Below are 10,989 nucleotides of genomic sequence, written 5' to 3'. Positions count from 1 at the left end.
TTTAAAGAAAGCTATATGTTTTTTTGGATAATCCTCATCGTTGTTGTTTTGTTTTTTTTTCATCTTCATTTTCTTAAATAATTTATTGGTCATTAAAAAAACTGTCTTTAGCAATTTAACATTTAACATTAAATTAATTTTAAGATAAGAACCTTAATGCTATTAATTTAGCTACTAGCCACACGTAAGCTAGCTAAATGCCTAGCTGTGCTGTGATTACAAAAAGGGTCATATTTCTTAAAAAAAAAAACAACTAAATGTTGTGTGGTTAATCCATACACAAACCTGTGTGAAAAACAGTTTTACGGAATATTTCTTTGCGATTTGGTAAAACCAGGATACATTTCTTTGTGCTAAGCTAAGCTAGCGGTTTTGTTGCAGCAGACGTGATGAATACCTAACAGTAACCCTATTTCCAAGTTTCTCTTCAACATTTAAGTAATGAGAAACTGTTTTTGTGCTATTGAATTTATCATTTTCTGTCGTAGGCTAACTGAGGCAAAAGTAACTCCTTGAGTGTAGCAGTCGGTTTGGTAGATATTTACCTTTAAGTGCAAGGTTAGCATTAAAAAAAAAGAGGGAGGGAAAGAAATCACTGAACAGAACAAGAGTTGCTTTTATCTACATATTTGGCTTTTCAGTTGTAAGAAGAATGTATTTTTGATCAAAGCCTCATGTGTGTCTTTAAATGTGCTCTTATCTGATCACAGAACAATGCAGCCAAAGTAGGTATGTTTTCACTTGCACAAAAATACCACAGTTATCTTTTCTATGCTTTGCAACTGCCTACTTCCTTTTTGAACAGGGGATGTCCAGCTTCCTGTGCTTAGTGCACCAAACCCATGACAACTGATTCACCAAATACCACTGTTTGTGTCAAAGTGATACTTCACAGCGTCTGCCTGCGTGGTGTTTTAGTTGTTAACTGATCCACAGGCAGTTGTTTGGGGTCTGAGTGTAACTTGAGCCACGGTCTCCGCGGGTCCCCTCAGTATCCCTGCAGTGTTTGCTTCAGCTACACAACAGCTGGGAATCTGGCTGTCACAAGTACAGCGTGCCCATTCAGGCAACGCTGGGAAGGGGTTTTCCACCATGCGCAAACACACATACGCACACACACACACGTGACACGCTATAGAGACATGCACACAGATTAAGCAGCGCCAACATTTTCGTGGTTAGGCTGTGATCTGCGGCTCCAGCTCGAGGCTGCAGACTGTCTCAAGAATTAAAATGCACCGCGCAATAATGAGCCGAAGATAAAGTGTGGGTAAACAGTTTTTTTTTATTACAAAAATAAATGCGCCACCTCCAGAACTGTGGCACATCTCCAAAAATAAGTATATTGTCAGTAGGGATGCGGTCTTTACATACATGCACTGTTCATGGGATCACAAACGTTTTTCTCTTGTTGTGACGTACTCAACACTTTTGATCCCAAAGGTTTACAAAAATAGATATATAGATATGGCTTTGGTGGGAAAAAAAAAAAAAAAGGCAACAAAACATTGCACTGAAATTCTTTGCCTTTTCCAGTTAGATATACAAAGAAAATAAATATCAAATATAGTAATATTTTTAAATCTGTCAATAGGAATATATACATATATATATATATATTTTACAGAATAAAAGTTCAATCAAAAAAAACGAACAATAGCACCACATTATGTACTAGATCCAAAACAGGAAGCTTATGCATCATGAATCTCTCAATCGTACAATCCTAGGATTAGTTTTTGGCTAAATGTCAAGAAAGTGCAACGAGTTTGTAATTTGACACACTGAGGTATATTTGATACATCGCATTAGCATCCTCCTCTCCACTTCGATAATCTCCCGCGGTACGGGAACTCTCAGGAGTTGACACTGAAACTACGCAGACTTAGAAAAAGCCTTGATGAGCTAATTTCTCTTGCGGCACGGGAACTTTGGGTTATACACTTTTGCTTCACTTTGTAAGTCAGTTGTTTCATTTGTAGTCAAGCGTCTCCGAACTGGAATCTCCACTCTGGTTATTTTCTGCAGTGTAGTGCTGGTCTTCAGTGTTCAGTTACTGTCAGTAAGAGATAACTGTTATTTCCAAATGAGTGTATTTCCGCTTACAGTCGGGCACACTCTTCCCAATGATTCAGGTATTCTGCAGCTTCTGTGTCGTTGAACCTAGTGTAGCATCGTGGGCACTGTAACTCTGACTGGCCTGGGTCTTCGTTCCAGGCAGAGTTGGGTGTCGCTGCTGCTGGCGCTGCCGGTGCCGCCGCCGCTGCAGGAGGTGGCTGCTGCTGCCTCTCAGCCGTGGCTCTCAAAAGAGGCTCTGACGAGTCCTTGTTCCGCCTCGAGGAGATCCTGTGTCCTATGTGCACGCGACACAGCGGAACCACGTCTCTGCTCTCTCTGCTCTCTCTGCTCGCTCCCTGCTGAAAGGGCAGATGCAAGCACCGTCAAGACTGTTCAACCGGGAAGGTGTGAATGATAACAGGAAGTGACACTCGCTCTCATAAATGAAGGGCTGCCACCTCACCTGTTTGCATAGCTGCTGCTTCAACTGAGAGATCTGCTCCTTCAGATCGTCAATCTGGCCCTGCGCTCGCTCTCTGTCGGCTCGCTCTGACCGGAAGTCGTCTGCGTAGATGAGAACCTTGGGGAGGAAAAGAAAGAACCCTTATTATTCTTTGTGTTCACAGATGTTGACAGACGTTACACATGTTCACAGCAGAATTCAGAGAGAGCCACCAAGACCATGATGATGGAGAACCAACCTGCTGCTCCAGTGTCTGGATTTGTTCCTTGTTAAGTCTCCGTGTATCTTCCACTTTTCTCTCAAGCCTCGAACAATCACTCATTTTCTCCTGTAGTAGGATATTGAGCCTGGAAATTTCCTGGTGAAGCCTTTGATATAAACCTCTGATGTACTCCTCCCTGCTCGAGTCATACTTCTGCCACTGAGTATTCAGACCTTGCACCTAAAAGGAGCAAACAGTTAGACCTTTCCACCACACCATAAAGAACTCATGAGTCCTTTCATGAGTGCTTAAAAGTGATGTCAATGAATACTCACATATGCCACGCGCTGCTTCAGCTGCTTATTCTCCTCCTGAAGCTGACAGATTTGGACATTAACAGTGCTGCTGTCACTGGACTCTGGCATCTGTAGAAAATTCATTAAGAGGAGTCAGAACAGTCCCCCGTGTAAAGGTTGCACTAACCACCATTTAAATAGAAGCGTCAACACAAGTTGTGCAACCGCACCAAAGGCGTCACACACACCTCCTTAGCCACTTGCTGGAGGGCCACCTCCTCCACGTCTTCTCCCCCCTTCTTCCCTTTCTCCAGCCTGGCCAGCAGCCCCTGGCACACCCTGACCGTCTCGCCGAGCTGACCGCGCAGCTGCTCGGCCTCCTCGGCCAGGGACGTGCAGAGGACGGCCTTGGTGGCCTCGGCCCGCTCCTTCTCCTCCAGGGCCACGCGCAGCTTGTGGATCTCCTGGTCCTTCTCGTGCTCCGGCTGACACCTGACACTCTCCAGCTCCAGCTCCTTCTCTCTGAGCTGCAGGTTCAGCCTCTGGATCTCCTGGGAGCAAGACGAGGGGCGGTGAATAGACCGTAGCGTGGCCACGACAGTTTTGCAAACGTGCAGCCGCACAGTGAATTTTATATGCGAGGTGTGCATAACAACAGTGCATAATGTGACTTTTGAGATTATTTTTTTAAATTATAATTTCAGTCTCTGAAAGTGTCCCTACACACATACACCTTACAATACAGAGTGTCAAATTAAGACAACAAACACTGACAACAACCCTTTAATTATTAAACGGTTTTATTTAAATGTTGGACATAACATAACCTGTACGACTGAGAACCTTCACAAGACATATATGGCTTTATTTAAATCACTGATCCTCAGAGATGATAGACTAAGTTTCGCCCTGTAGTGTGACAGATGCGGTGCACATCTGCAGCAGATTTTTACCTCTGCCTGTCGGGTTGCCTTGAACTCCATATCGCTCCTCTTCTGTTTTAGTTTGCATATCTCCTTGATCAAGCTCTCCACCAAAGAGGCGGACGGGCCGACGACTACGGACTCGCCGTCGCCCACCGTCATGTAGACCCTCTCGTACCTGCCCAGCCTGGTCTTTAAATCGGTAATGATGTTGTCCTTCAGGCAGATTTGTTTGTTCAAGAGGTCGATTTCCTGCCGCGTCTCATGGTACAAAGTATTCAGGACGCTGTAGCTCCTCATTTTGTCCTTCAGCGCGTCGCCGTCCTCGTTCAAACTGACGCTGTCCATCGCGAGCTTCTCGTAGATTTGAAACACGGTTCGTCTCCTTTATTTTTTTAATAACACCAGATCCGACGCATCTGCCTCCAGCCCTGCGTCTTCACAAACACACAGAGGAGGTCAATTGTGTCGGAGATTTGGCGCATCAGAATAATATCCCCGAACAGTCTTGGGGGATTTCCTAGGGAACTTCCCCGCGGACTTTTTCGAGCTTCGTCAAGACGGAGCCCTGCCTGCTTTCAAAAAGGTTCACTACTGAGCAGCCATTGGGAGGGAAAAGGGGGGTGCTTGTAGTATGTTGGCACAGACTTTGTAAACGCAGGAACACTATTCTCAAGTGCACACTTTAAAGAAGAAAAAAAAAAGTTTTAAGATAAAGTCCCGGCGACGGCGGAAAGCGACAGGCGATTGCTGCGTTCATAGCCGTCGTAAACGCGAGCTCCCCAAGCCGGAGGTGCGTTTTTTTTTTTTACACAAAACAAAAACAAAAAACATTTTATGATTCAACTAAATTATTAGGTAGTATAGCATTGCAAGAAATTACACACAAAAAATTCAAAAACACCAATTTTCCCAACGGTAGTTTTTAAGGTTTCTACACATTCCCCCTGCCCCCTTAAACGTCACATTTAAGGTGTCATAGCAAATTCCCCATACACTCCAGTCCCTCTTTTCGCCTTTAAATTTTCCGATAGTTTTAAATGCATCGCAAATGCAGGTCTCCTCTCTTCAACGTGATGTAATTTAATTTTTCTGTTAAACGCCCCGAATTGCGCAGTTGCGGCGACACCAGTGAACGGTGGGGTTGTGCTCATGTTTGATTGCATCATGCTAGGACATGGGCTCCTGGAGCACAGCTTCATCAGCTGTGACCCCATGAAGGTGGGCTTGCACCTGGTGTTACCTGTGATATTGTTGACATTATTGACGCACAGGTAAATAGGGAATAATACAAAACATCATCCAGTGGGATCATGTTTGATTCACTGGTTAATTCACCAACTAATTCAAATAATCATTACCATCTCAACTTAACCATAAATGTGTCACATGTCCCAAAGATACAAACTTCCTTATTGTACTTGAGTCAGTTTTATTTCTATAAAGAAATAAATATAATTATACAGTAGTGCAGTGGTATAAGATGAATTCAGGCGCTTGGTTCTTGCTAATGTTTCTTCGCTTACTAATTATTTCAGATTTATCTTAAAAGATAGTGTGTTTTAGTAATGATAGTACTTATATTGTTTAATACAAAATATAAAAAAGATGAAGAAAGCAGCTGCATGTATGTGCATGAGTTTCCTACACATGTAGGAGTTCACACATGTAGGCAATTGTTGTTAATTAAAACGTAATTGCAAAACTCCCGCTACCCTCCTTGGCATATGCCGGACTACAACTTGTAGATGTTGTCAGGTCAAAATGAAACTGTTGTCTAGACTGTAGGAGTCGAGCCGAAGAGTATCTAGTGCTCATTCATGAGGCTACATCGGGTCTATTGGCCAGTGGGGAGTCCCAGGTATTTCTGGGTCAATCAAAGCAATGACACATCAAGGGTGTGGAGGTGAGTCATGAAGGTCACATGGGAGTCAGGTGACAACTAACCAAAGAGAAACAACAAGGTGTGGACTTTGAAGAAAATGCGTGGGTCCAAAGATCAACTATTTTAAAAAAAAACAAACAAACAACAACTTATGTCTGGAGGATATCGCTTCCCATATAGACATCATGACTAAGTAGTGTAAACAAAGTCCCTTTTACACCTCCGTATTAACACCTCTTCTGGTTTGGTTTCACATGATTTCACACCTTAATTCATGTGACTGACTCCTTCAGAGGCTCATGTGACAGTTGAAATGTCTGGGACTTCCTGATGATCCGCAGGAGGGAAGAAGCCTCATAAGCAAATGTCAGAACATCTGAAATAGGACGACTATCTTCAGACATTTAAAGGTATCAGTGCCAAAATAGTTTATAAAACAAAACTTAAGAGATTAACAAAATAAACACTCAATGTGATGGTTTATTAATTAAATTATTTATGTATGTATATATATATATATATATACACATACATACACAAATTAAATTAAGTACCAGCTTCAGTTTGTAGTTCTATAAGTGTTAGTGTGTACATAATCTACACCGTGCAGACTATTGTCAACATAAATTGAACCTTGTTTTTAGGTCGATTAAACTGGGTGATTAATAAAGAAGAGGAAACATTTATGTCTTACATGATACATTTTTTGTATCTCTTTGTGTGCCATTAAAACATTAAACCTCCAAAATGCGTTATATTGGACTAAATCTTATCATTTAATTCCACTAGATGGCGGTGTTCAACCGATATTTTACATTTTACAGTATTGACACACACACATTAACTGACAGTCACTTGAAACTTGTAATTGGCAGCTTTTAATTGTTGAAAACTTTATACAAGAATAAATGACAGTATTTATTTACACTGTAATACTTCAAAAAACACAAAACTTTACATTGCAAACATACAAACAGTTACTGCTCATCAAAAAGGCTACAAACCAAAAGTCAGATACTCGCCAGTACCTCAAAACCAATTCATGTTACGCAAAAACAGACGTGAAAATTTTGTTTTTAATGAAATATGAAAGTGTGGAATAGAAAAATATTTGTTTTCTAATACGGTGGTAGAAAATTATGATGCGGCTCTCGTACAAAAAGTTAACCAAGGATATTAGAGAATATAGCCAGCTATCTCTCATGTTTGCTTGAGGAAATGGTGGAAATACAAATGTTATTTGAACATCACACACACTGACACACACTCACACACAGGGGTATCACAGTTTCACCCATATATGCACCATGCAAAATTAATCCGTTTTGACTTTGTGGAGCTGAATTGACAAGTTGTTAGGAATTTTAACTCTCATATTGAAGTGGTTTTCAATAGAGCCTCCTCCTAAACAAATAACAATTACTGGTTTTAACCCTGATTTAACCCCAGAAGAGAAAAGAAAAAAAAATGTCTTAAAATCTGATAAAGTCACCCTTTCTCTGTTGAGTAGGGCACATCTGTAAATGGTTATTGGAGTCATTCATTTTTAATCCCGCTTTTAAAGCTCTGCTAGTTTTAACTCTAACCATGACATTTGTTATTCCTCTGCACTCTGGACACCAGCTGAGTGCAATTACCTACAACCAATGAGACAAAGCCTGTTCCCCAGAGGAAGACACGCCATTTCCAAACTGGCCACTAGGGGGCACGAGATCAGTGCAAAATGAATGCAAGTCAATAGGTGGATTTCACCAAAAACTGAGTTTTTAAAATAGTGTTTGCCCCTGCATGCGTTTTGTTAATGTAATCAGTTTTGAGTCATATAGCTTAATCTCCATATGACTTTTTAAAAATTCTGGGCATTTAATAATAAAACAATAGAAGATTGTGGAAGCTGTGTGTCTTCTGAGGCTAGGGAAACACCTTTGTTGCACTGTAAAGCAGAATATACAGTATAAACATAACTGCAACTGTTGTGCGACAATGAGAACAAGCCAAAATAACTTTGACCTTTAACCTTGACATGCAGTTTTTATTGTGTCCCCCTTCCTAACACTTTATCTTGCGGATGCTGCGTGAAATCCTCTTAAACTCACGCTGTCCCTTCTGCCAGCGCTTCAGCGAGGTGATGACCAGGTTGCCGTCCATCTTCTGGCCCATGACCAGGTAGGCGGCGTTGATATCGTTAAACTCGTCGCAGATGCAGTGCAGCCCGTCCTTCAGCCACAGCACCACCTTCCTCAGGTCACGCTCGGTCATGCCGTTCATCGTGTAGATGGCCTTGCTCTTGTTCTCTGGCACTATTTTGGTGTCACCGTTGATGTAAGAAATCTCCTTGACTTTGATTTTCAGAGCTTAATGATCACATGAGAGATGGGGAGAATAATGAATGGAGAATAGCTCAGTTTCCACAAGCAATGCATGCACATCATTACTTTTACCCTTATGAAAGCTACTGGACGCACAGAGTGCCTGAACATTTTTGCACGTCTTTGTGATTAAATGCATGCAATTAAATGGTGAAGGAAGAAGCGAGGACCCTGAAACCTAATTCAACGACCTCTACAGCCTTCACCTTGGGAACTGCTTATTTTTTGTGGACTTACCAAAGTCATTCTTGCACAGGTTGTCAACAATTTCATTGTCATTTTCATCCGTTTCTTTGCAGGCATCGCACACCCTGGGCACTAAAATAGAAATTATACAAGAGAAATGTTACAATTTCTGCCATAAATCGATGCAAAATAATATTTACTGGACTTATTCATTTGGTATAACCATAGTAATTGATAGACACACAAGCTACACTGGACGAATAATCATCTTGCTCACATGTAAGTCGAATGAAGCAGACAATGTATAATTTCTCTCCCGGTGTTCTACTTAAAAACCTGCAAAATTCGCTTAGAAACTACAGCTGGACTGAACCGTACCCGCTTTGGTGCCTGGAACCGGGTCCTCTAAGGCCGCTGGAGGTATGCACAGGTCATTGTCGAGTGGAAAGCGTTCGCAGTCCAACATCTTCGGCCAAGGGAAGCCAAACGAGAACATCACGGGCGCGCAGCCGTCCTTGACGCTTTCACACAGGGACCTGCACGGCTGTATGGGCTCGTCCAGGTCGTCCAGACACACCGGGGCGAAGAGAGAGCAGAGGAACTTTTTCGTGTCCGGGTGACACTGCTTCTGCACGAGCGGGGTCCAAGACGAAGCTTGCTGCAGAACTTCATTCATGGTTTCGTGGCCGAGCAGGTTCGGGAGGCGCATGTTCGTGTACTCAATGTCGCGGCATAGGTGGAGGGTTTCGGGAATGGACTTGCAGTTGTTCTTTTTTTGGAATAAACCGTGCTGTCCGAAGTTGTACAGTCCGTGGATGGCTTCCAGACAGGGAATCGTTATCACCCATAGCGCTGTCACTGTCGAGATGAAGGCTCTCATTTTCACTGTGCGTAAACTTTACTTATTATGAACCAGGGCGCTCATTCAAGCCTCGCAGAGCATCAGTCAGCGCGGATGCAGCGTCCTTCAGTGACCAGCTCCTGTCTGTAACGAGAGGTTTTCTTCCAGGCACGTCTGGGAGGAGTCAGTGCATTGCTCCTGAAGACCTCTTCTTCATTGTCCGTAAGGTTCACCTGATATGTAGAAACAAAGTGTGCACAACTTTCCTCAGTCAAAGAAAACACCAAATTCCAACTGATGGACATTTTTCATTTCTAATTATGGTTTACAGCACTTTATCACTGGTCGTTTTCTTCACAGTTTCCCTCCCTATTTCATCCCGTGCTCTCCATGGAAATCATAATAAAATGGGTCCTGACAGGTTTTCCTCATTACGCCCAAATCAACAGAAATATATCCTGAGTGATCCCTTAACTTGCCGTTTTTAGACTGCTGCTGTTAATAGTTTGGAAATGTCAGTGAGGGGCATTTAGCTCAGTTCAGTGAAGCGTTAATTTTCCATCATTAAGAGTGGTGAAACCCTGTGGCCAGGTCTGTAGGTTCATTCCACATGGTGAAATATTGTTTGCCCTGCGACGCAGACCTCCACTCAGCACACCCTGGGGGGAAACCAAATCTGCCTCCTCCGGCTCTGCAGCTCTGGCTCCTATCCGCTCTCAGACCCCCCTGAGCAACCGGCCGGCCCGCAGACAGCGGCGTGGTTCTCCTCAGGCTTCGGCTTCCTCCTTCCACCGTGAAAGAAGCATAAATGAGCGAGCACATCGATCTTCAATGCAAGACTTGTGGAATCACTCCTAACAGGATCAGTTCAACCAAATTACGGAGACACATTTTGCCCACTTAGCTCTTGTGGATTGTAGCAGTGCAGATGTTTTCGGTTTTTAACTTTACCCAGATTTAGATAGGCTCTGTTGATGAGGCTCCTGCTGCCACCCCAATAAACAGACACAGGGTTGAATTGAATTACATTTGTGGGTAGCGTGCAAAATGCCACATGTTGATTCCTGTGTTGTAATCCCACATTCCCCCCAAAATTCAATAAGGTAACTTGTTTTAAAAGAGTGGGGGAGAAGTGTTTGAACTGAGATCACATTTGTAGATTATTTGCTTAGAATTTAACATGTCATTAAGGGTTAAAGGTCTGTATGTGTGTTTTGCAGAACAGAACAAACTTGATATTTTGGCATCGGTGCCATTTTCACTTTAATTCCTTTACATTAGTAAACAAGACAGTATTATGTGCTTCCTGGGTTTCTGCTACTGAAGCTCTTAAAAATGTGTTGTGTCACAATTTCCTCCCCTATATTCATAGGTGCACCTAAATTATACACATAGAGAAACGTGATTCAGAGGCAAGACATGTTTACCTCCTTTCATTGTTCAAAAGACCGAAGATCATGAAAATGCACAGTTGAAATGGAACCAGCTACAGTGGGCAGAGGCACTCAGCATCACCATACAAGGGCAGCCGGTTCAGATTGTGAATGAATACAGGTGTCTGATCCCTCTCCAAGATTCTCCCCCGACTGGAAAAAGTCATCAGAGGCGATATCCGCTCAGGAAGCCGAGATCCTGACCACACATATTCTTATGACCTTTTATTTAAAAGGTGCCCACTTTTTCTTTTATCCGTTCGTTTTAATCATCTGTTAGCCTGACTACGGCTAGATAATGTTACAAAAGTTTGAAATCATAGGACGCCTTCT

General features: G+C 42.7%; 2 protein-coding genes across 3 annotated transcripts; both read right to left on the bottom strand.

Moving 5' to 3' along the window:
• Nucleotides 1-1,260: 1,260 nt before the first annotated feature.
• tnip2 (TNFAIP3 interacting protein 2) lies at nucleotides 1,261-4,645 on the bottom strand. Of its 2 annotated transcripts, none has more exons than XM_047575997.1 (6): nucleotides 3,973-4,645; nucleotides 3,268-3,570; nucleotides 3,059-3,148; nucleotides 2,760-2,963; nucleotides 2,522-2,638; nucleotides 1,261-2,414 (listed from the first exon to the last, which is right to left on the bottom strand). In XM_047575997.1, exons 1-6 carry the CDS (start codon nucleotides 4,288-4,290, stop codon nucleotides 2,103-2,105), a joined length of 1,344 nt encoding a protein of 447 aa, XP_047431953.1. In that variant the 5' UTR covers nucleotides 4,291-4,645; the 3' UTR covers nucleotides 1,261-2,102. The 2 variants fall into 2 exon arrangements, with proteins under 2 accessions (XP_047431953.1, XP_047431946.1); XM_047575990.1 differs by having other exon boundaries at nucleotides 1,261-2,417; nucleotides 3,973-4,642.
• A 2,037-nt stretch (nucleotides 4,646-6,682) lies between these two features.
• Nucleotides 6,683-9,531, bottom strand: sfrp2 (secreted frizzled-related protein 2). Its single transcript, XM_047579633.1, has 3 exons — nucleotides 8,761-9,531; nucleotides 8,434-8,514; nucleotides 6,683-8,181 (listed from the first exon to the last, which is right to left on the bottom strand). The coding sequence occupies exons 1-3, from the start codon at nucleotides 9,260-9,262 to the stop codon at nucleotides 7,877-7,879; spliced, it is 888 nt and encodes a 295-aa protein (XP_047435589.1). The 5' UTR covers nucleotides 9,263-9,531; the 3' UTR covers nucleotides 6,683-7,876.
• Nucleotides 9,532-10,989: the final 1,458 nt, after the last annotated feature.

Source organism: Mugil cephalus, chromosome 2 (genome assembly GCF_022458985.1).
Source record: "Mugil cephalus isolate CIBA_MC_2020 chromosome 2, CIBA_Mcephalus_1.1, whole genome shotgun sequence".
In the NCBI taxonomy this organism is placed as follows: Eukaryota; Metazoa; Chordata; class Actinopteri; order Mugiliformes; family Mugilidae; genus Mugil; species Mugil cephalus.
The sequence above is the reverse complement of the archived record's forward strand: the minus strand, read 5'-3'. Positions and strand labels throughout refer to the sequence as shown.

Excerpts from the sequence above, each read along its gene's own strand:
- sfrp2 (XM_047579633.1), bottom strand. The coding sequence starts at position 9,262 with ATGAGAGCCTTCATCTCGACAGTGACAGCGCTATGGGTGATAACGATT. Across the intron at positions 8,515-8,760 it reads GGTTCCAGGCACCAAAGCGG|TGCCCAGGGTGTGCGATGCC; the intron begins GTACGGTTCAGT and ends TTTCTATTTTAG. Across the intron at positions 8,182-8,433 it reads CCTGTGCAAGAATGACTTTG|CTCTGAAAATCAAAGTCAAG; the intron begins GTAAGTCCACAA and ends GTGATCATTAAG.
- tnip2 (XM_047575990.1), bottom strand. The coding sequence starts at position 4,290 with ATGGACAGCGTCAGTTTGAACGAGGACGGCGACGCGCTGAAGGACAAA. Across the intron at positions 3,571-3,972 it reads AGGCAACCCGACAGGCAGAG|GAGATCCAGAGGCTGAACCT; the intron begins GTAAAAATCTGC and ends TCTTGCTCCCAG. Across the intron at positions 2,964-3,058 it reads TGAAGCAGCGCGTGGCATAT|GTGCAAGGTCTGAATACTCA; the intron begins GTGAGTATTCAT and ends TGCTCCTTTTAG.